Source organism: Artibeus jamaicensis, unplaced genomic scaffold (genome assembly GCF_021234435.1).
Source record: "Artibeus jamaicensis isolate MK-2021 breed Jamaican fruit bat unplaced genomic scaffold, CSHL_Jam_final contig_1127, whole genome shotgun sequence".
NCBI classification, from domain to species: Eukaryota; Metazoa; Chordata; class Mammalia; order Chiroptera; family Phyllostomidae; genus Artibeus; species Artibeus jamaicensis.
Genome location: NW_026521219.1, coordinates 4,188,606 through 4,214,582, shown reverse-complemented (window position 1 = coordinate 4,214,582; position 25,977 = coordinate 4,188,606). Strand labels below are relative to the sequence as shown.

The following is a 25,977-nucleotide window of genomic DNA, read 5'->3' as shown; positions in this document are numbered from 1 at the left end:
CAAGGTCATTGGCTGAAAGTAAGAATTGGCAAGAAATGCAGAAAATCTGAGAAAAGTTGTGTGCAGTTCTACAAGACAGTGTGAAACTCAATGGACCAGGGAAGTGTAGTGTAATATTATTCAAGGATCATAAATTTAAACAGAGTCCTCTTGGTGGGAATTTTTCTCCAGCTATGTTCAACTACAATGGTGCAGGTATGGAGTAGGCAAAGGGTTGGGTTTAACCATGGCTGTGGTTTTGCCTGTCAAGGACAATAATTGAAGGGCCAGGGAGTCGAGGGCTTATCATCCTAAAAAGCTGGGCAGTATTAATATTCTCGCCCATGTTTTTAATTGGTTTCATTTATATTTATTTACTTGTGGACAAATTAAAAGGTTCTGGGGATGCTGACTAACTGAAATACATGTTATGCCTAAATCATTTTCTTACTGTTCTTTTGACTTTCATTCAGAAAAGAATTTTTGTCTTTTCACTTAAGTATTATCTTTAATAAGATGGCTATGTCCAAAGCCTCTGATACTAGATACTACAGAAGGGAGTAGAAATTTAAAAGAGAGTTTGCAATAATGTAGGTGCACAGAAAATATGAAGCTATTTTTCATGGTCTAGTGGTTTTTTAAATGAATCTCACTTATATATTGTAAAAAAAATTATTTCCATAGGCTCTTTTCATTAATTCACTTAATGAATATGTATTACATATTTGTCATGTACAAAACGTTGTGCTAGCCAAGCACCAAGAAAATGTGGGAGAGGGCAGGATTACCATAATGAGGTATTTGTGGTTTAAAAGTGGTGTTTGCAAATACAAAGATACTTACAGCCCAAAGGGATAAACTCCTGTGCAAGTGCTACAACACAAGTTCCATGACATTTGTTCATCTAATTTGCCGTGATATGACTACTGTACTGGGCCTGAAACACAGCAGGCACATAATGAACGTGGTGAATCAGTAAAAAGAGATAGGAGCCACACTAGAGAAGCAGGATGGAGCAATGAATGAATTTTGAACTGTAAAAGCTTAGAAGAGAAGAGAAGGCTTAGCAGCTGGCCTTTGAAGGAAAAGTGGGGCCCCACAAATGAGGAAGGGCGAGTAGAGCCTTCAAGCATGAAATAACAAGCAAGCACCAGACGAGAGGAGCCCTGCAGCAAAGCACAGGACAACTTAGGGCATGCGCAGTCTAGTCTGTGGGCAGAGAAGTATCAGGAAACGGCGTATCAGAAAGAGAGAGAGATGCCAGGAAGTGAACGCATGGATTATCAGATAAAGGAGTTCTTATTGAGCACTTACACTGTGTCTAACACAGTTTTAGGTGTTGCACATGCACTAACTCATTTAATATCACAGGAACCTGTTAGAGAGGCATCTTTATCCTCCATTACACAGGTGAGGAAACTGGGTGCAGAGAGATGGAGTACCTCCAAGTTTCACAGCTAGCAAGTCCCAAGGCCAGGGCCCCAGGTAACACCGGCACTACTAAAACATTTTCCATATCTGCACGACCTGTGATTTGTGTTGCTACTACTTTCTTCACAACTAATGAACAAATTAAAGTTAGAAAGTAATCACCATGAGTATTAGCTGTTTATTTATATTTAGAAATTCTGACTAGTCAAATGCATTAATTTCCATTTTTGTCTTTTCCTCATTCAATGCTATTACTATTTCCTAAAGCTATTGGCTTAAGGATTGTTTTCCTGATGATTAATCTACAATATAATAGAATACAATTGCATTTATTTGTGTTCAAATTTATAATCTATTTAACTAAAATTATCTAATATGCTTGACCTCTGAAAAAGGTAGGGTTTTGTTTTATTTTGGGGTTTTTTTTCTGAAATCATTTTGCCCTTCTCTTCCCTTTCTAAGTTGAACTTCACCCAGAGACAATTGTTGATGGCAGCCAACTCACCACCATACAGGTTGTGCTCAAGTTTTGTCATCATCTTAGAGAAATATTGCTACCTCAAAATTTTTCCCAATCTTCTATTAAATATGCTCCCTTTTGCCCTGGCTGGTATAGCTCAGTGGGTTGAGCACGGGCCTATGAATGAAGGGGTCGCTGGTTCAATTCCCAGTCAGGGCACATGCCTGGGTTGTGGACCAGGTCCCCAGTAGGGGAGTGTGAGAGGCAACCACACATGGGTGTTTCTCTTCCTCTCTGTCTATCTCCTTTCTACTCTGTCTAAAAATAAACCAATAAAATCTTTAAAAATATATATGCTGCCTTATAATGGCAGGTCTTTCAACTACCAATCCATTCCCTTTAAACTTTTAGCTCTGTAAACCAATGCTTATGGTCCCAAGGAGCCATAGTGAGTGGTCCCAACTGTTCATTGAGAATTCCTTTCTGAAACAGTGTAATGGATAAAAGGACAGGGATCCAGTGGGAGAGGAGGACCCGAGGTCTGACCACACCTTTAACATGCCCTAATACCTCTAACCCTCAGGCCTCCACTGTGTGTTAAACTGGGAAAATAGCCCCTATTTTACAATATAGCAGAGGTTCTGTGAGAACAATATGAGATAATACACACAGAATAATTCAAAACAAGAAAGTTTTCACTAAATGTAAGTTATAAGTCTAGTGACTTAAAAATGAAGTCTAGACCTAACCCTAACGGACACAGCAAAGCCAGCAGGAAGAAATGGCTTGGGGGGTTAAATTCTCCTCCAGCCTCCTCTCTTTGCCTTCCCCTTAATCTTTCCTCTCACCACCCTGCTTAAAATAAGAAGCTTGCTTTGTAAATGCAACTCTAAGATGTTAAGGCCCTAACTCACTTTCAACCCAATTGACACCCTCTGAGCTCCACCCATATGGAAATCTTAGGACTGCCACTAATAGGCAAGAAGGTTGTTTTGCTGCATTCCCCCGCCCCCCAGGTTTTCAGAAGCACTCCGCTTCATCATCAAGAGTATACCTCTGGGTACCACAATGCTATATCATTCCCCACTTGAATTATAATGTTCATCAAAAGATTTATCTCTGGGGAGGCTTGAGTGCTAAGTGGGGAGTGATTTTTAGAGAGATGTGTGGGAAATGGTTTCAATATTTGGCAGTTCCTAAAGGTAGGATGATTTGAGATGTTGGGGTTTGTTTTTTTAATACTTGATCAGCTCATAATATTCACTTATTTCTGAAAGCGCCTTGTCATTGGAATATTACATTTGGCAGTTGTACTAAAAGTAGAACTTTTATAAACCAGAGGATTATAATGTTTAGTTTATTCCACTCATTTGTTTTATATATGTATATATATATATATATATATATCACATAAATGTACATATTCACTAGGAAATCAATCCTTCTTTTATAGATCTCTCCATTAAAATGGACCGTTCTGAAACTAAGGACATAAGCTATGCCCCAAGAATTGAAACAACTGAAAATACTGCAAAAGTGTACAAAGTGTCAACCATGAGACAAATATTTGATTTGACAAAGCATCGAACAAAAAGATCATCATTTTTCCCAGCTGGGGTTAAAGTCTGTCCCCAGGAATCCATGAAACAGATTTTAGCCAGCCTTCAAGCATATTACAGATTGAGAGGTAAGAAAAGAGATGAAGCCTGTTTAACCTTTCGTTCTTTTCATCCCTGCCTTTTTATTCATCTGTAGGTCACATTCGACCCCAAACTCCCAGCCCCTCATTCAGTCACAAGAGTTATAAAAATCAGCCAACTAATCTGAGGTTAATGAAAAATAAACATTCAAAACAATGACAGGTATTTGCTCTTATGCTTTATAATACTGTCGTGTGTAATACAGAACCATTAGAGCATCTGTCAAGTCATTAGGGAAATCTTGGCATCTGAGTTTTCTCTCTTTTATTTTTACCAAAGTCCAATATTGATTTTAATGTTGTTATTATGAAGCATAGAATGACTGCAACATCAGGAATCTAAACAAGTTGATTTATGACTTAAGATTTTATTTTTCAAAAGCAACATTACAATCTGGATACGCTCTCCCTCCTTGATAAGCTGAAGTTGTTTATTGCTGACTTGGCAAAAACTTCTGAAGCTTGGAGACACATCCAAGTACAGAGGAATCACAAATTAACAGGGTTACCAAGATACAGTGCAGGGTGTTAATGGGATTTATAGCACAATTACTGTGATTTCCAGGGGTGTTAGAGTGCAGTTTTACCCCAGAACAGCATCCCGGAATTCTTACAACATTCCTGGGAGTAATTACAGAGTTCAACTGTACCACAGCCATCAGTGGCTGTGCTTGTCACTCACTTACAATAGACAAAAGAATTTTTGTGGATTATTCTTTAAAGGAAAAAAAAGAATCTTTAGTAGCTGCTATTTAATTCCCCAGATAGCTCCAAATAATGCAAACCGTATTTTCTAGCTGAAGCCCAACCTCAATCCATCTTACATGTGAAAGTTGAGGAGATTTAGTGATTTCTACCTTGATTGTAGTAGATGTTTGCTTTCATTCCAAATGTCAAAGTTAAACTGATCTATTTCAAGCTCATTGTCTAGAGCAAACTGGTTCAATTCTAGCCTGCAATGTGTTTGTTGCACATTACGACAACTGAAAAGCATGTCACGATATATCCCCCCAAACTCCTGAGTGTTTATATCTGGAAAATGTGCAAGGGCTGAACTAATCTGAGGAGTTCTGACTGGGTTTAGAGATATAATAACTAACAGTATCAAAGATATCAAGCCTTATATCCCTTGTATGTCTCATTGTATGCAGATTTTATGTAGAAGTAAAGAGATACTGGCTTTTCGATGGAAGGCACACTGACAGAGAAGTGACAAGAACTGGAGGGATCCTAGTGCAAAGAAAGACTCTAATAGTAGAAAATCAAGTGCTATATATCAATATTCTGAGATCCTAGTACAGCACCTGTGCATAACTGGTTCTCCTAAATGCTTTTTGACGAACACAAAAAGCAAACAGGCCACTGGGAATGCAAAGAAAATAGTGACATGTGTAAATTATTTATTTTTAAATGTGCCTACATGTTGATCTGGCAATGGCAGGAGTAAGTTCCCTTTCATTTGTTCATGGAGGGAAGTATGAACATTTGGTATATGAATCAAATGTGAACACAACTATTGCCAGTCCTTCTCATGTAACTTCTAATCCTTTATGGCATTCACAAATAGGATTCATCGAAAGTATTTAGAGAAAAGACAATTTATTGCTGCCACCAAATTTTTAGCCCTGAATTTTATTATTAGCTCTTTATTTTTTATTAGCTTTGCCTCTTTCATTCTTGCTTCCCTGGATGAATCAAACAACCATTTTCTCCCCACAGCAATGACAGTCCATTATCTTTATGGCTGCCCCTGGGTGATATGAAATTTTACTATTCATCAACATGGGTTTCTCAAGTCTAACAAATTCAGTTCATAAAGAAACTAGAAATAAGATCCGCTATAAAGCAATGTTTCTTTGACAGAGTAATCGTAGCTTATTTTACAAAATTATCCATTGACATCCTTCAAACCTAGGGGAGAAAGCTCCTACATTCCTCAAATCAAATTGAGCTATTTCTTTTCCCAATGCTTAAAGCACCAGAAGTGAAAATGTTCTGAGCTTCGTGGTTGGATCATAAACATGCTCATCACACAGCACAGACACAGAACAGGCAAGTTTGTTTCTGCTAGTGTCCCAGGGGTTGGGGGGGGCACTGTTCCTACCCAGGGAAACATCCACTTTCATGACTGCCTCCCTTCAAACCTTTGGCCCCCGTGTCTCTGCCTCTGTCTCCCTCCCTCCCTTCCTCTACATCCTTCCTTCTCTCTCTTTCTCCTTTTCCCAATCCCTATAACAAAAACTAGATCTTTTTTTCACATTAATGCATGGCTTAGAAAAAGTTAAAGATGGAGGGAGTCCTAATTCTTGCTGCTCCAAACATCCACAGACCAGCAGCATCGCCATCACCAACCAGGTGACTTGTTAGAAGTGCAGATTCTCAGATCCTATGCCAGACCTACTTTCAGAATCTGCATTTTAATAACACCCCCAGGTAATCCACATGCACTTTCACATTCTAGAAACATTGGTCTGAACAACATCTATCTAACACTCCCATTGCACAGATAAGAAGTAAGGTGACATATTCGGTCAAGGCCACTGCTGATGACAGAGCAGTTAGAAGCCAGCATCCTGACTCCCACATCAGTGTGTTATTGCTCCATCTAATGCGTGTCCAACCCTGCGGTGGACATTTCACATACCATCAGTCTGCCTTAATCCTTCCAAATACTCGGTTGACCAAAAAGTTCATTTTTTTTGTAAGGTGGTTCTAGTAGCACTTAGTTGTCTTAAATTCCATTCAAAACAATTTTGTTAGATTGTATTGTGACAGCTAACATTTCAGTGTGCATTCTTTAAAAACTTATTCAAATTGGTGAATTTTTGTGTAGCCATTTTAATATTGAAGATGGAAGAAAATGCAAACCATTTTTGGTGCATTATGCTTTACTATTTCGAGAAAGGTAAAAACACAACTGAAATGCAAAAAAAGATTGGTGCAGTGTGTGAAGAAAGTGCTGTGACCGACTGAACATGTCAAAAGTGGTTTGCAAAGTTTCATGCTGGAGATTTCTCACTGGTCGAGTAGACCAGTTGAGTTGATAGCAATCAAATTGAGACATTAATTGAGAACAATCAATGTTATACCATGCAGCAGGTAGCTGACATGCTCAAAATATCCAAATTAATAAAGTTATTGGTGAAAATGAAAATGTGTCTATTATTTTACAGAAAAAACTAAATGAACTTTTTGGCCAACACCATGTGAAGCACTGTCCAGAGTGTACCTGGCCCCCAGTGTGTGTGTTCCCTGGGGCTCTTTCTACATCTTCAAACAGCAGAGGGTATGACGTTCAGCCAACAAGCTGAGGCTCTGTGGTCAGATTTCAGACAGGGGTTAGCAGCTGTGGGAAGACTGGTAGGCAAGGCTCTGGATTTCTCCAAAATCCTTCTTGCAACCCTTCCCAGTAGATTAAGAGAAGGATGGAGCAGAACACGTAAGTCAAGGGAGTAGAAAATTCCAACTTTCAGAAGTTTTTAGACTCCTCCCAGTCCAAAAAGCCTTTGAGGCCACAAGTTTCAAGGGTCCTTTGGATGCTCTCCTGGTACGGGGCTTTCCTCATGGGTCATGGGCTGGTGCTCTTGTTCTCTGATCACAGAAGGACTCCGTGCCTCCAGGAGGCTGAGAAAATGACATCACCCAAAAAATAGCCCCTCAAAAAGAGTCTAAACAAAAGCTACTAATGCCTGTTTCATCCTAACATTTTGATCCCTACAAACAATCCTCCAGGGAAATAATTCTTCATGCAGCTTCAGGCTTTTGTGCCTTGGGGAGAAGGTTCTCTGAGCCTTTGTGAAAAGTAGGTGTTAATGGTGATGGGGCCATTCTGTGTCCCTGAGTAGAAAAAGGGCAGAAGGCCAAGGAGCAGAGCTAGGAAGGTTCAGGCACCGAAACAAGCCTTAAATTGAACTGAAGCAAAAGGAAGTCCATCTGAAACCAAAAGCAATGCAGGCGAGAGTGCGTTTAACTGTTAAACAAGAATTATCAAGTTTATATCTTCCCAGATGTTTCGCTCATGGATATTGTTAGTGAAAGTCACCAACACTAAGCCCTCAAAGGCAAGGCTCACTTACTTTATATATTGCTGTGTATCTGTCACTTAAATAGGTTTTTAAACTAAACTAGAAGGTTCATTAAGGAAAGATAGAAAGGCAAAATAGCATCCCCCAGGCGAGTGTAGAGTATGTAGGCAAGAAGGATAGCAAGGGCAGTTGGTTTGCTTGGACTGAACCCACAACTCATCAGAGTTTGAACAAATGTAACTTCCTTCTTGCGTGGTATGTAGACTTTTGACTGGAGATGAAGACCAAAAGCCTTCATGATGCCTGGTATCAGGAAAGGCATTAAAACTCCCTGATCCTTGCCTGGCAGGAAAGAGAGCATGCTCACAAACACGGGCTCTCTGGTGAGAGGTTATTATGCTGGTCTCCAGGTGTGCTGACCTCTGCTACTTCCCCAGGTGTGGAACACGAACCGCCCATCTGAAGTGGTGGGGACTGCACCCTCTGCCGGCTCTGGCATTCTGCTCAGGTTGCTGCTGATAAATGACCTGAGCTTCTCTTGGTCTGGAATTCTCTCTGCCTCTTACAACAGAAAGATAAAAGAAATCCAGACATAAAGTAACCGGGAAACAAGGGAGAACAAAGCACAGGAGTAAGGGTCTTTAAACCAGTCTTCTCTCACTTTGGTCTTCCCCACAACCCCTTTTTTAGCACAGTGATCAAACAGTTTCTTTAGAAAATCGAGTGATGTCAGCTTCTGCTTGTACAAAGCCTCCAATTCTTCCCCATTCCTCAAGAGTTTTAAAAAATCAACATAATTGCTTACAATAGAAGTCATCTAATTTTTTTTTCATTTAGCCCCCCCAAATCATTTTTAAACTATGCATGCTTTTGCATACTTTTCAGTTGACATCTAAAGTTTTATCTTAAGTTTAAATACTTGGATATTAACTTTTGGTGAGTTGTAAACATTAATATTGAAAACAAAACAAGAATTAGAGAAGTCATATGGATCTGGTGGAATCTACCACAGCTGCTCAATACTTTCCATCCAATAAGCTAAACAAATAATGAAGGGACTCTTCACAGTAGGAAATGTCACATGGTTCATTTCTCTTCATACATCCACATTTCCATTCTGCTTCCCACTTCAGAGTCTTATCTTAATGGAATTTATTTGAAGCTTCAAAGTCTGTTATTGGTTGCTCTAAAATATATCTCAGTAACAAAAATATGTACATAAATTGAAATCATATTTTTTATTTCTTTTCTGTTACCTATGTGTTCAAAGAAATTTCTTCCAGATTCAGTTGAACTTATAATTACTTTTAATATATAATTGATTAAAACAAGTATATATAAATTTGACAAATAATTTAAGTAAGTCATTGTCAACAGATAGATATAAGACCAGATACAGGTTTCATGGGTACTAATGTTTATAAACAAAAATCAGGAACAATGCTTTGGAAGAGGCCACTTTAAATGAAGTTCTCAAGCTTAAGCTTTATTAGCTTCTGCCTCTGGATAGACAGGGTTGCTTTGTCATGTACCATTGCTTACTATTCATGTTATCTATTGCTGTAATAAGACAGGATTTAGCATCAATTTTATACTTATTCTTTCACCTAGCTTCACTTACATGCTGAGCAAACTTGTTACACAAATAAGTAGATGGGAACAGAGGGAGATGTGTTATAGTATCATCCTTATTCTTTAAGTTTCCTTTGCATTATATGCTATCAAGCACATTATAAGCTGTCATCATTATTTTTAATGATCTATCAGCTGTCTACTCCATTAGGACTCCTAATGTTTTAAAAGCAAAGAAGCAGAAGGCACCCTAATTACAAAAATCCACCCTAAATTCACTTGCTTTCTTAACCTCAAGTCTATTGTTTCAAATCATCCCTTTGTATGGCAGCCTAGGGGAACTGTGCCACTGCAGGATTAGGGATAAATGGACAGGGGAAGAGTGATGATCAAAGGGAGGGTGAAGAAGGAAAGGTGCTCCCTTAGGCAGACCATTGTTAGAAAAGCATGATAGCAAACCTGGGGTCTAGCAATCGATTCTGTTTAAACTGTGCATGTGAATGTCTGTGCCTTGGAGAGTGTTTAGATACAGCCAATACCTCTGCCCAGTTTGAAGACTACTGGTCAGTGAGGCCCTATGTTCTCTGTGCTCCTGTCTCCACAGCTTCATCCTCTGTTACTCTCACCTTTGCTCTGACCACACTGACCTCCTTGCTCCTCCTTCAATGCTTGTAGCATTCTCTAACTTTGGGGTCTTTTCTCAGACTGCTCAAAAGTCAACTTGATAATGAAGCTTTCTTCAACCACTCTATTTTAAATTTCATTCTTACATACACACACACACATGCTTTCTCTCCCATATTCCCTATCTTCCTTCTTTTCTCTTTTGCCATAGCACATACAGGTGCCCAGTAAATAGTTGCTAAGTGAGTTAATTTCTTTGGGCCATAAGTGAATGTGTTAGCAGCATGAGCCATGAAAGAGCCGTCCATGTTATGAGTTGTGCTTGTATTGGGGGAAGGGGATCTTCCATTCTAATGGTGCTGCATTGCAGTGTGTCAGGAAGCAGTGTGGGAAGCATATCGGATCTTCCTGGACCGCATCCCTGACACAGGGGAATACCAGGACTGGGTCAGCCTCTGCCAGCAGGAGACTTTCTGCCTCTTTGACATTGGGAAAAATTTCAGTACCTCCCAGGAACACCTGGATCTTCTTCAACAGGTGAGCCTAAACATTGTATGTTTGGCACACCGCCCGAATAGCTCCCAGACCTCCTGCCCCCACCCCTTTTGGACTTCCAAAGTATAAGAGTTGGTTGAAGAAATGCTTGAAAATATCTGATGACAACAGGGATTTTATTCTTGCAAGCTAACATTGTACATGAGGGTTGAGGTGAAGTTAAAGGGGAAGGGGAATGAAAATAGATTTTAGTTCTTCAATTGACATTATCTCTTGGTAAAATTACTTTTCTATTTCTGCAGAGAATAAAACAGAGTAACTTCCCTGAGAGGTAAGTACCCAAAATAGAGTGATGCGTGCTCTGGATTTTTGAAAGATAACATAATGGAGTGAGACTCAGCTATTATACCTTTATGATAGTGTGCCAGCCACTGAGATCTGTGTAGGTTATTCTGATGGAAAATTTATACTTATATTGTGCTAAACATAAATGAATATATAAAAGGGAAATGGTTAGACCTTATAGATTCAGATATATATTTTACTGTGTTATCAGATAAAAGTATATGATAAGTATCTAATGTGTATTTTCACTTGCAAGGTAAAGAGTTATTAAAATAGTATCATTTCTAGAATTTATGATAAATTATTAGTTACATCAGGAAAATATTTAACACAACAAATGAGCAAGCTGAATTCTTGTTTAGTATTTCATAAAAATGTTAGTATTTCTCATACTAAGTTACTGAAGCACTCAGCTATACACTCAACAAGAACTGAATATCAAACAAGAAAGTCAAAATGTTTTAAAAAAGGAAAAGGAGAAGTACATTAGATAAAATTATTAAAGAAAAGAGATGTCATTGTCAAATTCTAACCTCACAAATTGCATACATCTTATAACATTCAGAAGTCAAAATCTGAAGATAATAATAGCACAAGGAGAGACACAAATTTGGCCATATGAATTACTTGCAATTCTTTTTAATGCTTTTCATATTTACTCCTTTATTTCTACTCCCTTTGCCAACAATTTGGTTCAGAACCTTATTAATTTACACTGTGAAAAAAATGTCAAATCTGATCCCCCTAATAGATAGCACTGGCTCTAACCTCTTTCCCATCTTAACTTTTATAATTGCTGCAGGATTAATATGTCTGACATATTCCTTTTTTTACACTGAACCTTGTTCAATACCTCTCAAAAGATACTGCCCCTTCCTCTTGCCCTTCTGAATCTCCCCTCCCTGTACTTCCTCATGCACTCTGTATAGAAGCCTGGGTGAGACGGAAGCCCTGGCCCGCCATGTCCTCTGACTTCCAGGTAGGGGCAGCCAGTGGGGAGCAGAATATCAGAAGGAGGGGAGAGATTGGAATGAGGTACACAAATCCTCAACTTCCAAGTCTTCGAGGGCTGCTGGTGTCCTTCAACTCCAGCTCAGTTCCTATCAGGCAGCCCTCTCCACAGGGCCTTCTCTGCGTCCAGGTTTTGGTAACGGCTCCATTCTCTTACCCTCCCTGGCCAAAGGGTGCTCTGTTAACAGCCATGGAGTTCTACACACTCACTTGTTGTTGTTCTTAGGCTCTTCCCATAACCTAGTAAATAATCCCTCTAGTGAATTGTATTCAAAGTTTGAGTGAGCCATCAGTGTTCTGCCAGGACCTTCACCGAGGCAGAGCCTAAACTAATTAGTCAAGGCCCTCAGCCCCAGAACTGCCCTGATCTTTGCCATTCATTACCCTGATCTTCCTGCTGCCACATGCCACTTCTTCAGGGCACAGACCACACCCTACTCATCCCGGACTCAACCCCAAGCCTTTTCATCTTGTCTGCAAGAACCTGCTTTCTCTACTCCGTCTCCAAATCCCACTCTCCTTTCAAGCTCCAAAAGGAGTCCTGCCTCCCCAATATGTCTTAACCACCTATCTGAATCTGCAGTATCTGTCCCTGCTTTGGATTTTGTGTTCTGTTTGTCACTTACATTTTTAACATCTCTCTTTACCCTGTTTCCCTGTGGGAGTAAACACCCCCCAGGGCAGGAACTGTTTTGTATTTCTCTACAAACTGCTGAAGAGCTAAGCAAAGTCCTCATTTACTTATAATATATAATAGTCCTCAATATGTCTATCTAGCTATACTTTTATGAATTTTTTAAGTTATTGCCAGAAGAAATTAGGTGACTTAGCAAAATATTAGTACTAGATAGAATATGAACGTTGCTCACAAGACAGTTACTGAGTCCTGTGATTTAAGTACAGGATAATGCTTACTGACTCCTACATTTTCCAAAAAGAAAATGAAAAATAAAGCAGAGGCCATTCATAAGAAAAAATTCAACAGAATGTACCAAGTCTTGATAGAACAATATTAAAAATTACAGGAAACAATTATTCAAGCCAGAAAAAGAAAGAAATAGAATCATTCCATCTTCTGTGCCTGCCAGCATTGCTAGGGAGACAGAAGGAACAAGAGACGAACATTTTACATTATCTGTGGTTACCAGGTTGTTCTTTTTGTAAAGAAAGAAACAGGAAAGGAAGAAACCCTTTTATTTCCAACCTCTCCAAGAAGACAAAACAGAAAATTTTCTCACCTAAGGAGTTTACCAATCTGCCCGTTTCAAATGACTTTAAAATAAAGCCCAGCTTCCCAGAGTGCAGCCCCTCAGCGATGGTCTGTGAGTGCAGTGGCAGAATCACACCTGCACAGAGTGGGCTGTTGACTTGCCGCTAATGCAGTAGGCAGCATTTTAGTGACTATTCTTCTTGGTAGCTTATTTTTATAACAAGGTAAAACAAGGATATCAAAGTTACAATAGGAAAAAGGAGACCTACTGTAAACAAAAATCTATAAGAGAAAAAAAGTCTAAATGACAAATGCTATAATGTTAATATAACGAGAGGTTTACCAAATATTACTTCCACAAAAATTACTAAACACATAGCACAACGCCAGCAAAACAAATAAGAACAGCAAATTTCAAATTCCACCATAAAGTCTGAGTTTATGTTAGTCTGTGTGCACTAATGTAGTCATTTATGTTTACAACTAACATCCATTCTGATTGGTTAGAACCCATGCCAGCCTGACTTGATATATTTTGTGCATCGCCCCTATTAGCACTTTGGCAGAACTGAATGTGGTAAAAACATTCAGGTCTGGCTCTGGCCATTCTGTAGGAATCTACCACAACAGAGCACCTAGCAATTCCTTTGGTCTTCCATCATCAAGAGCCACAGAAAACTGCGTAAAATATATTGGTCAACCATGACTATTTTATACAAACACAGATACAATCTTTTGAGCCCTAATAGCTTATGGTAACAAATCTTATAGAGTTTCAAAAAATATCACTACTACCATTCCTTTCTAAATAAAGCTTGCTAGAATGGGCCAACATTATAGGCAGACAACTCTATAACCATGACCTTGGATCTGCCCTTAGAATATATTCCAGATTGTCACTCCTTGGCACTGCGAACGTATCCACAACTTCCTGGCTAGTTACCATTGCAGGCAATGGTTACTTCTAAAATAGAGATTTCACACAGCTGTATTATCCAGAAATCTCTCTCTCTCTCTCTCTCCCCCATTACCATAAGAGTTACTTTATTGGATATACTTAATGGCTCTCTGGATTTGCAAGTTTGAGACTCTGAGATTTTAGCAAGAATATTCCATCATAGATCCTCAGGTCATCAATTATCTTTGATGTCAAAAGCACAGTTTAAGCACAAGGGATTATAAAACATCAGTCCCCAAAATCACCTTTGCTACTAGGGAAATGTTCCCCAGGACCACACAAGCAGCCAAGATGCTTATGAAAAGCCCTGGAGTCAAACAACTGTCTCGAGGAGAGGGATGAATATTTCTTCAATGAAAATCTACTAGAAAATTGCTTCAATAAAGGAAAAATAGGTGAACCAGTGTTAAAGTGTACGTTCTCTCTAAGTTTTAGGTCTATTTAATATGGGAAAATTGAAATGCATTTCCCCTATTGTCTTCAAGTTCCTTTGTACCACTTTTTTCTTTTCTATTTTGCTAATAGGAAAGATGAGATATCCACAGAGGATATGTTAGGACAGCCTGTTGAGACCCTGGTGTTTTCAACAGGTAAGCTTAGATTTCATTCCAACTGCTCCCAAACCTTAATTCAAATCACTAGAAAAGCATGTTATTTAAAAAGCAATTCTTAATTAAAGTTGAAAAATTTATAATGTACTTTCTCAAAACTAACTCATATGTATAACATTATAAAATAAATGTGTTGTATAAAACTGAGAAAATCTACAAAAGCATAAAAGTAAAACCAAATTGCCCATTATCCTACAACTGGGAGGCAATCATTACCAATATTTTCAAGCAAACAAATTCAAGATAAACACCTGTCTCTGCATCCTTTATATAGTCACCAAGAAAGAAATTGACCAGATCTCATTATGCAAAAACCATTTAATTGCAATATTACTGAGAGAGCACCAAACTTGGCTCTAGAAAGGAAGAATGAAGAATTGAGTTGGGAACAGTGGTATTAGTTATATTTTGCTCAAGAACATATTTATGTGATCTTAAAATAAAAATGGATTCCGGAATGACAGAAAAAGCACGCAAAATTTTTAACTTTTTCTAATATAAACTTCTCTAGTCTCATTTTTATGCTTTTTCAAATTTCCACAGGTGTTGCCAATGTCTCACTTGGGCCCTTCCCTTTTACTCCTGACGACACACTCCTCAAGGACACCAAGAGGCCTACCATCGTAAGAAGTTCTAAGAGTCACTCCAGCTCCTCACATGTTTTTTTTTTAATTCGTAAAATAGAATAAGAGAATAGATGGCTATTCAGTATTATCAGTGCTGCATTTTTATCCCTTCCATGAAGAGTCAGTGACTTCATTTTATTTAGTATTCTCACTTCGTCCCAGGAACTGAGGAGTAAAAATAGATTGAAAACTAGGGATAAGATGAGAGGAAGCAACTAAATTATAAACTCTAAGAAGGCAGGGGCTCTTCTTCCCTGGTGCACAACAGAGCATTATATACAGCAGGTGCTCACCAAGCTTTAGAATTAATTAATTAATTAATCTATCAATCATTCAGGTTCTTTCTCCACCAAAGTGTAATCTCATACTGACAAGCAGAGTAGAATTTGTGTTCTCAGTCATGTTCAGCATGAATAGGTGAGATAAATATCAAAATGATTTCAATCCTGCATGTCAAGTGAGGAAAAATAAAAACAGTATTCACAGGTACAGAGGAGCACTGGCAACCACTCTGAGTGAAAAGGCACGCAGGATGACAGAATTGCTACAGAATTTAATGTTGGTTATCAAAAACCAACAGGGGATATTTTCAACCCCTCCAAAAAGCTTGGAGCCACACTCTCAGGGCCGAAGCAGGAAATAGTCTCCTTACCCGCGAGCATTGGAGTTGCGGCCACACAAGGTAGGCAGCAGACTCAAAGGAGCAGTAGGAGACAAGTGATAGACAAACAAGACAGGACCTGGGCTCTCTCATTACTACACTGCCCCTGCAGCCAGATCTACCATCCCCTGTGGTCTGTGAGACTTCTCTAGCCCTTTCCTCTCCCTGCAAACCTCCCTCTAAGGCACAGGTCAAAGCCCAGATGGCGAGGACAGGAAGTTCGGTCTCACTAGCTCTGCATGAACATTCAGGGATGAGAACCCGGCTGGTCACTCTTTCCCTGGCCTTTAGGCCAGATGGCCACAGACTTGGTGGGACTATGCTCAGGAACAAAGAATAAAAAGGTTTTGTTTTTCTCAAAATCAATATTCTAACAACAGTGAAAAGTGCTGTTGAAAAAAAATTATTGAAATTAAACATACTCACTATAAAATTTCTAAGTCAGCTATGGTTTGCCTTCACTTTTCTCACATTACCTGTGTCCCATCTTCTTCAATATTTAATTTAAGTCCTTCACTCTGCAATAAATATCTCCTGAATGTTTTATTTCACACTCATGGCATCTGCCTCTTAAGATCCTTTTTACCAACTGAATCTATTATTTATTCTTTCATTCAGCAAACATTTAACTAAAATTCACTAGAAGATCCTGGATGAACAAGACACAGTTCCTACCCTTAACAAATTTATAATGCAGATAAGTACAACAATATAGTTTAAGTGCCGTGATTCAAGATGGCAGATGCGTGGACTGGGACAAATGACAGGCCCGGATAGGGGGCAAAGGATATGACCCCAAGTCATGTATATTCATTGAGAGTCTTATACATAAATTGACTCTTTTTTTAATTTGGGAGAGTTTGTGAAGTAGGAGAATCATGCTGAATTCAAGGAGATTATATATGGTGTGACAAGATTAGCATATTTTAAAAAAGACTCTAAGGGAATCTATCAGAGGTACCAAAGAAGCAATTCAGATGTTATTTACTGCTACAGGAGGTCAGAGGAAAGGAAACGACTTTTACCCTACACGGTCAGAGGAGTTATTACTTCTAATGAACCATGAGATAGCAGAAAGAAGTAAAAAAGGGTGTGTGTGTGCAATGGCTGGAGTTGGGCATGGGGGGCAGTGAGGAGAGTCTTTCTTAGTCAGGAGCCCGGCACAAGCAACGTGATGCCTCGGAATAGTACTCGAGCTTTCTGCTGGCCAGAGCGGGAAGAAGGGAGACAGACTAAAGCAGTTCAAGCAGGTGGACATGAGATGATGGGGAGTCTTGAATGTCAGGAAAAAGAGTCTGGGTTTTATCCCACAGGTAGTTAGGGAGTCACTGAGGGTGCTGGGGGCGAGGCATGAAAAATTAATCCAGTGGTTAAGGGTAAGCTGTGAAATTTCTCTGTAATGTAGCTAAAGGATTTATTTAAATGTCCCTTGGGAACTTCAGGTCTGCCTAATGAAGTGGTAAACTCCTAGAGGATAATAGCACATGCCGTACCTTCAACGTCCCATAGGTCTTAGCACTGTGCTATACCCATACAGATGCTCATGTGTATTATTTGAGTGAAAAAAATGAGCAAATGAATACAAACCTTTCCGTTAATCAAATTTTAGTAGCCCCGTAAGTGTGAATCCGCATCTTCCATGTGTCCTGTTAAAGTTACGGGCTGTTCTGCTGTTCACTGCCCATGGGAGAGAGGAGTTTGTGTTAAGAAATGAGGAGAAACTACATCAGCTACCACCCAGATGAGTGTTGCCTCTCATGGCATTTTCCATTGGTTATGCTTGTCTCTTGGCTTTCATAACTCTAATATCACTGTAAGACACTGTGTTCATTACCAGAGAAAGTTGATTTTCCATAGAAATGTTTTTTACTCTTTTGAGAAAGCTATGCAGATCTCAGGATCATCTGGGTACCCAATGCTAAAAATTTGTCAAACCCAGGTCTAAAACACAGCTCCAGGTTTGCTCTGAGCCCTTGGAGCCCACAGGAATTGAGAACAATGCAAGGTTCCTGCTTAACCTCAAAACAAAGGACAAAAGGGATGACCACTCCCACATTGCATCAAAGGCTGAATCCTGGTCCTCAGAACAGTACTGCTATTTTTAGCCATGTTCTTCCAAAGGCAGCCCAAATATGCCATTCCTTCGGAGAGAAATTTCAAACCCTTTCTTGATCTGACAGTGCCTTCTAACAAGTTTCATTGTAAAATTAAGAACAAATGGTTTTATTAAACCAGTCTAGACTCTTCTCTAAAAAAGGAATATATCAAGTAAAATCTCAGCATCCATAGGTTATTTTGTCTGATCTAATCCTCATCAAAGAGTATTTATAAAGTTGCACATATACATGGCACAATCCTAGTAAAGTTCCAGTAATATATATAAATTATGTGTGTGAGTATGTTTGTGTAAATGCCTTCATGAAGAGCACGCACTTGTAAAATGACAGTGTATCAAAGATTCTAAATAGTTAATTCACTGGAGTTTTGATATTTTGTCACTCCATTAAATCCATAGGTTACCTCTAGTTAATAGGACTTTTATTCTAAGAACACTAGAACCTTCATAATTCACTTCTTGAGACAAAAAAAAATCTATTTATGTTATAAAATAAAACCATTTGCATGTGGTTTATATTAATAGAAGACCTTTTTAACTTAGGAAAGAGAGAGAGAATTCTCCGTGGAAGCCGAGGGTCCCCTGGAGCAGAAGGTGGAACTGAGCATCTCCCTGGCAGACCAGAAGTTTGAGGCAGAGCTCGCTGACTCCCAGTCCCCCCACTACCAAGAGCTAGTGTCAAAGTCTCGACTTCAGGTGAGTGAACAAGACCCCCACAACCACAGCCCACATCTAGACTCTCAGTCTGAGAAATAAGAAATAAACCCTGCTGGCTAATAGTTCCAACCTCTTGTGACCAGGCATTCAGTTTTAACCATTAAAAAAAAATTAAAAACTGCAATGGGTCCCAAAATTCTAGAAAAAGTAGATCTCTAGGAAAGTTTTCCATTCCAGCTTTTTCATCTTCAAAGTCATTTACAGTTAGATTTTCTTAGAGTCACTAAGTAGATATTCTATATGTCTAAAATGTCCATGTAGACACCAGCTAGGGTACAGGCTAGAGTGAAATATGAATTTTCAATCTATAATACTTCATCTTACATAATATTTCCGTTTGTGCACTCTGATGCAATTTAAAGCCATGACATTTTTAAGGCAGTTATGCTGTCCATGCCATCCATCACTAAACTGCAGAGCTGTCCCAAGATGTGTCTTTCATCCCTGACTGTCCCCCTATCTGCCTCTCCCTGACTGAGTTAAAAGGCTCATCACTCCCTGCACAATAAACCCAAACTGCCACGCTGAACGCAGCACCTCTATGCCACGAGAAGACCCCTGCCTTTCTCTCCAGCCTCATCTTAACACCAGTTCCTTACCATCCCCTTCTTTCCACTCTACTGTCCAACGGTAAACACTGCTTGCACATCTTTCCTCACCACGATTTACCTGTGATGCCTCCTCCATCTGGAACACTTTTCCTTAATTTCACTTAACAAATGTCCTGAAAAATTAATCCTCCTTACCCACTCTGGGTTCAGTGCCTCTCCTCTGGGCTAACACCTGGTGCCCACTGTTGTCACAACACTGTTACTCTGTCTTAAATTATTTGTTTACAGGTCTATGGCCTTTGTTGGCTCCATTCCTTCCTCTGTGCACACCCATCACCCTTACAATGGAGAGGCTATGAGCTTCCCCTTGAGGGCAGGGACTGCTTCTTTCATCTCTGTAGCCTCACTGCCTAATACAGAGCTTTGGATGCAGTCACTGCTCAGCCCCTGACTGTAGAAATGGAATGTAAAATAGAACCCCCATGAGATGACATAACTATAAACCACATTTACAGACAGCCCAAGCAACTTATCCAGCAAGGTCAGGAAACAAACAGGCCCCTACTTCTCCCACTTGGAGAAATCAGTGCTTACCTCCTCTCAACTGGAGAAAAGGTGAGAGAAAAACACCTTTAACCTCCATCCTCTTCCTGCATCAACATTCTGTCAGTAAAATGTAGAAAATCATTTCTAACAAACTTCAAAGAGAAAGCATCAGTATGGGGTATTTATGAACCAGAAAATACTTAGATATGGATTATTAGATAGAACGAATTTTTTAAATGACCTGTTATCTTTTCTATTTGTTTTCTGAAATATTCTCTTGAGCAAATCCTTACAGAACGTGTTGGCCATAGACTGCCTCCACTCACCTGCTGTTAATTTTCTAAGCACCTAAAACAACCTGATGTAGAATAATGCAATTAAGCTATAATTTTTTAAAAATCATACTTGTAGTCTTGTTTCTGCCAAGAAAAAGCCATTAGAGTTTGCAGATTACTTCCCTGACCTTACATTTCTCATTTAGAAATTAAAAATGACCTCAAAGTCCCTTTCCAAGTCTAAAGCACTATGTATAGAAATAATATCACTGTACTGTCCTTAATGTTTTTTATATATTAACTCATTTCATTTTCACACAATCTTATAAGAAATATCATCCCTATTTTTTACAAGTGAGGACACCGAGGCGCAAGGAGGTGAATTCATATTCCCGACAATGTCACCCCTACTAACAGGCAGAACCAAGAATCCAACCTGGCCAGCCTGGTGCCAGAACCCCTGCTCTTAGCCGCTATGCTATAATTCCTGTTTTTCCCCAATATTTATCCTTATCAAATAAACATGCCCCCTCCAGCCTCTGAGATATTTATTAGCCAAAGAAGAGTATGTTTTTCTTGGTCTTGTTCCAGAGACCGATCACCCCAGTCCGGCTGGTTATCCCTTGGCACAGTCGCTGGCTTCTCAAAGGTGAAGCTCCTCTGCATGGAGCACCTGTCCTCCTCCCCCCCGGCTCTCGTGTAGTCCTGCCGCCTCAAAGCCTGCCATCAAATAACCAACCAGCCCCGCCACCGCCCGACACTTGCATTAGCGCAGTCATTTGGACCTAATCGGGAATTAATGGACGGTGCTTTGCAGTAATTTAATTCCCACAATAAACTTAATGAGCAATTTAATACAGATGTCAAAAGGAATGCTTAGTTGTTGTCTGAATGCTTTCTCCTTTGCAAACATTCATGAGAACTCAACACAGCTGCCTTTTATAGCCCCGTTAGCCTACACTTCAGCAGAATCAGGGAGGCTCCTGTGCATTTAGTGTTATTAATAAGGTTAACTGGACACTTAATTAGCAATTTAGTGGTTAGAGCTGCATGATTGGAAGGTTCCCAGAAGATTATTTAGCAGAGTTAACTGAAGGCCTTTGTCATCTCTTCCCTAGATACCTTCTGCATCCTTCTAAGCAAAGCTGATTCTTAAATCCATCACAGACAGGTTCACAAAGAGGGCACAGAACACAGCAGTAAATCCCGTCCGTCTGCTGGAGCCGCTGCCACAAGCATTCCGGGAGGACAGCACCCCCCACCCCCGGGGATGCATCCCACAGCCTATGCTAGTAGCTATGGTTTCTGCGGTAGCAGCTCTGCACTTGATTGATTGTTACCACATGTATAACAGGATCTATGGTATCCTGGACAAGAATGAGAAACCAGTAAGGATCCGAATCTTCTGCTCATTCTCAAACATTAAGTCCTAGGTGCTGTAACCGGAATGGCATGACAAATGCTTTGTGACCCCAACACCATTAGTCACAAGAGGCCAGAGCAGACCTGAAGCACAGACACAGCTCTCTCCCACCTGCCCCCAGAATAAAGACCAGCTCTGCAGAACCTAATCTCTTAGTAGCTCATGGAGGGGTGGGTAGGAGCAGAGGCACAGAAACTCACTCCCAGGCCCCCTGCTGCTGACCCTATGGGGACCCTCATCTAGTCCTTCCCCACACCTAATCTTTCAAAACAACTGGCTGAAAGCTTGCTCTGCCCCTGCTGGGCTCTGTGCAGTGTGGCCACTGGGGAAGTAAAAGAAAATGGGACTATCAAGGAGCTAGTGATCCAGTCGGAGAGATAGAGAATAGTAAATAAATAAATCAATCAATATCGCTGACTCTCTGCCTACTGTGTGTTAGGTACTTACTCATTATTCCTTATAGCAACCTTATGAGATAGGTGTTATTACCTCATTTTGGTTAAGGAGGCCAAGATTATTCAGAGAAATTAAGTAATAAACTCAAGGTCATGCAACTAGAAAGTAGCAGAAGCAATATTTAAACTCAGGTTTATACATCTATCCCGTTATCACCCAAAAGCTGAGTTATCTTCATCGCTGCAGTTACCATACACTCAGGGAAAAAGACCTATACTAAAATGGATGCAAGAAAATATAATTTAGAAAGTAAATCAGTCTGCTGAGAGAAGAAATCCATGATACACTCCGAGCCCCAATATGAGCGATTTGGGGATTATCTGTGCCTCGCCACTCTAGCCCTCGGCATAGATAATGTAGGTTTGCAGTAATGTCAGGTGCACTGCCAATGCAGCGGCATGTTGATGAGCTCAGAGAACAAGACATGCACCCAACTTGATTAAACAAAACGCACTGAGTCCCTATGTTGCAAATGGCAGTTTGCTAGGTACTGGGAGGTAAGGTGAATAAGACATAATCCCTGAGCCCAAGTGGCATAATCTCTGTGAGGGAAACATGCACCTCACAGACTGTTTTATGGAACCTACAGCAATAAGTTCTAGACCAGTAGGGGGAAGAGAAAACTGAACCTGACTTTAGGGCCCTACAAATGCTTTTCGGCAGAGAAGATATTTGAGCTGACTTTGAAAGATGGGCAGGAGACGTGAGGGGTAGCCAATGAGCAGAAAGTAGAAGTTGCATCTTGGACAAACAAGAAAAAAATGTATAGACGTCTGAAAGAAGTACGTGTTGTATTTGGGGAGAGAGGTGGTTAGTTTAATACGACTTGAAGATACAGTATTTTGGCCAAGGGAGTAAATGGCAGGAAGTGCAAATGGTAAGATACTTGGGGAGTGGAGAGTAGATTGCCAAGGGTCTTAAGTGCCATTCTACAATATTGGATTTCATTCAACAGGCAGTGCAACCCATCAAAGGATTTTTAGGGAAGAGCAGCAGATATGGAATGATTAACTTGGAAAAAATAGTAGTCAAGGAAACAGCTCCCCAATTCTCCCCACCCCAACTCATCCAAAAAACATTTCTCTTCCATTCCCCCCACATACCCAGAAAACAGTTTCAGTAATATCAGAAGGGAGAGAGGGAGGGTATGCTGGCCATGTGAATAAGAAGAATATGATGGGAACAGAAGGCATGTAGGATTCAAATGAACAGGATGTGGTGACTGGATTGAGGAGCACGAGGGAAGGTGTCTTGGGAGCCTGGGCTCCCTGGCTTGGCAGGTGATGGGGGTCATGACCCTTACTGAGAGGGAGAGCCCAGGAGGGAAGGCGGACTTGGGAGGAAAAGAGTGACTTGGCTTTGGCATATTTAATTAGTGGCAAAATTGGGATATTCATGTGGAGAACTCAAAACTGTGTCTCAAGTGATCACTGAAGCCATGGGAGAAATGAGATTCCCAACGAGAGGCAGAGGGAAGTGGGCACAAGGAAGGCAGGACAAGGCCAGGGTGGAGTCTTTGTTCACGTCTTCAGCCTCCCTCCCTTTCACCCTGCTCTCCCTCCCACGCCTCCTCACTGCTGAACTACCACCTTTTCCTCTTGGATTTGTTTGCCTCCCACACTTCATACAAGTAAGTTGGGTGGGCAGTGCCTGTCCATCTATACAGCAGTGTGTCCCTAGAGCCCAGCACAGAGCCCACGGTCAGACTTACCAAATAAAGAGGAAAGTGGGTGGGATGAAGGGGCTGAGGACCCAAACTTGCAGAATCCTTACAGTGAAGACAGGAATAGGATAAAGACTGAGAGAGCGGTCAGAGAAATGGAGAAAGGACCAGAAAAAAGGCAGGGAAAGCATGGAGAAAGAAATAAAAATGCCCTTGGATTTGAAGAGAGCTGAGAGACAATGGCCTGGAGGGAACCCTCCCCCCTTGGGGAACCCAGGAGCAGAATCCAGACGGGAGTAGGTGGGAAGTAATTGAGGATAACAGTTGTGAAATATTCTGATAAAATGCCTCATTAGCAAGGTAAACTTAAGGAACTTTATTGTAAAGTTTACATAAATCTAAGAGCCACTGTAATGTAATATATTGGATTAGAATCTGCTTTAAACATTTTATTTAGGCACAGCAGCCATTTTGACTTTAATAATTTTTTTAACACCGTAGATATTTCCAAATTGTGCAATTCAGTTCAGAAAATATTATAACTATTCCGTGTGTATAAATAAAGAACCCATAACCAAAAAAACTTGTTCCAAGTACCATCTTAAAGTTATTTCATACTTTATGAAATAACCTTTAAAACAAATCAGAACTACCCTATTACAGGTTTACAACTTTTAAATAAATAGCAAAACACTCTCCTTTAGGTCTCAGAAATGACTAAGAATAAACCTGGCCTCAATCACTGTATCTATTCTCCACTTTTCCCCTAAATCATCAAAAGTCTTTAGGCTCTTACAGTTAGATAAGACCTTACCCAGTAGAATCAAGAGTATTTCATAAATTTTTTTCTCTCTACAGATGCAAAAGGTATTTAAGAAACTTCCAGGATTCAAAGAAATTCATGTGCTAGGATTTGGGTAAGTAAGAGAATTGGACTCTTCTCAATTTTTACATTACTTGCTTTCCATTCTCTTTTAAAAATGATGTCATGCAGATTATAACACCCCCATTCCCCCAATTATTTAGCTCTGCCAAATCCCCAAAGCTGACTACATCTCAGATAAGGGAATTGTTTCCTTAGAACCCAACTGTGGGTGGCTTTGGAAGGGCACCGCTGGGGCTGCGCGCCTTCCTCCCTCCGGGGGCAGGAGCACAGCACTCTCAGGGAGCTCATTGCCGTCCTTGGCAATGTTCTTGGCAAACCTCTTAGACAAATACCTCAGTATAGACAAATCAAAAAACCTATCAATTAGTTAGTTACCTTGGTGTCTGATTGCTTAGTTTCCTATCAATGCTAAATATCTTCTTGTTTAAATAAGTCAAGTTGACCCTAAAGAGCCAGGTGAAACTGTGAGGCTGAGGGGCTGGAGGAGTGGGGTGGACAGAGACAATGATATCCAAACCACAGTAATATGTTACCACAGAAAAGCTAGTGGATGAAACTTTTAAGAAAAGAAAGGAAACTATCAAACAGTGCCACACTACAGCAGGGTTTGATGGTGTTTTCTTAGCAGGCCTATATCCTCCAGCATCTCGACATTCTAATAGACGTTCATTAAGTTTTGGCAAAATTTTTTGCATCTTTAAGTTCTCATTATTCAAAACATCTACAAGTAGGATCATAATATATTTTTTCAATGCTCCGTGGGGTAAACGTCAGCCCTGGTGTGACAGACTGTGATTCTGTGCCCCAAGGGGGGTTTGTCAAGTGGGTGAAGCAGGAGCCCTTCCTGGCCTTTGCTGTCTGGTGTCTGATGGCAGAAAGGCGGGCAGAGCCAGGCCTCCGCCCTCACAAAGGGCGCTTCCCGGGGGTCCCCCAGGTTACTTCTCTTGAAGCTGCCCAGCCTCTTTAATTTGTATAATTCTGGAGGAAGGAAACATTGGGAAGTGAAAGTTATAGAAGATGAAACCCTTAATATTTACCAAAACAGACTCATTTTTCTTTGTTTCGAGATGCTGCTCCACAGTATTTCATATGAAATCAGATGGATTAGAGAGAAATAAAAGATGATAGGAGAATATTCTGCATAGATGGCAAGGTCTTCTGGATAAATCACTGCAGCTGAAGAACAAATTGTTAATTTAAAGCTGAAGGAAATGATAGGAACAGGGTTTTTTTGGTGAATGCTCAATTGCTCGTTATTCCCTCCTTTCAAACAAATGGAAAACTAAAAGTGAAAAATGTAAATTACAGAAGAAAATTAAAACGTTAGCTTGATTAAATCTCGTAAGGTAAAAATTTCAAAGATATATCTCTTGAAGCTGTAATTTTTTTCATGTGTTTATCTCTGCAAGAATTTGTTCTTATTTCTGCCACTATGCTTTAAAGTAAATTTGATCGCATTTTCCCAATGATTTCTATTATGCAATAAACAATTTAGTCTCTCCCCAAAATGTGACCCAAATACAATAAATGATATGCTGTATCACAAACTTTTAATCGTTAAGAACAATGCTCAGAATATTGTAAAGCAAGCTCACTATAAAGAAAATTGCTTTCTCATGAGCCAGACTCCACAAAAG

At 40.0% G+C, this 25,977-nt stretch overlaps 1 protein-coding gene across 2 annotated transcripts in view; it reads left to right on the top strand.

The window, feature by feature from the left end:
* IMPG1 (interphotoreceptor matrix proteoglycan 1) overlaps nt 1-25,977 on the top strand; it is a 118,335-nt gene that overhangs the window by 19,988 nt on the left and 72,370 nt on the right. For both annotated transcript variants that reach the window (XM_037132991.2, XM_053663918.1), the window contains exons 2-8: nt 3,324-3,557; nt 10,161-10,327; nt 10,588-10,616; nt 14,335-14,399; nt 14,964-15,043; nt 18,367-18,519; nt 24,313-24,371. In XM_037132991.2, coding sequence (XP_036988886.2) covers nt 3,324-3,557; nt 10,161-10,327; nt 10,588-10,616; nt 14,335-14,399; nt 14,964-15,043; nt 18,367-18,519; nt 24,313-24,371 — 787 coding nt within the window. The remainder of the gene's footprint in view (nt 1-3,323; nt 3,558-10,160; nt 10,328-10,587; nt 10,617-14,334; nt 14,400-14,963; nt 15,044-18,366; nt 18,520-24,312; nt 24,372-25,977) is intronic.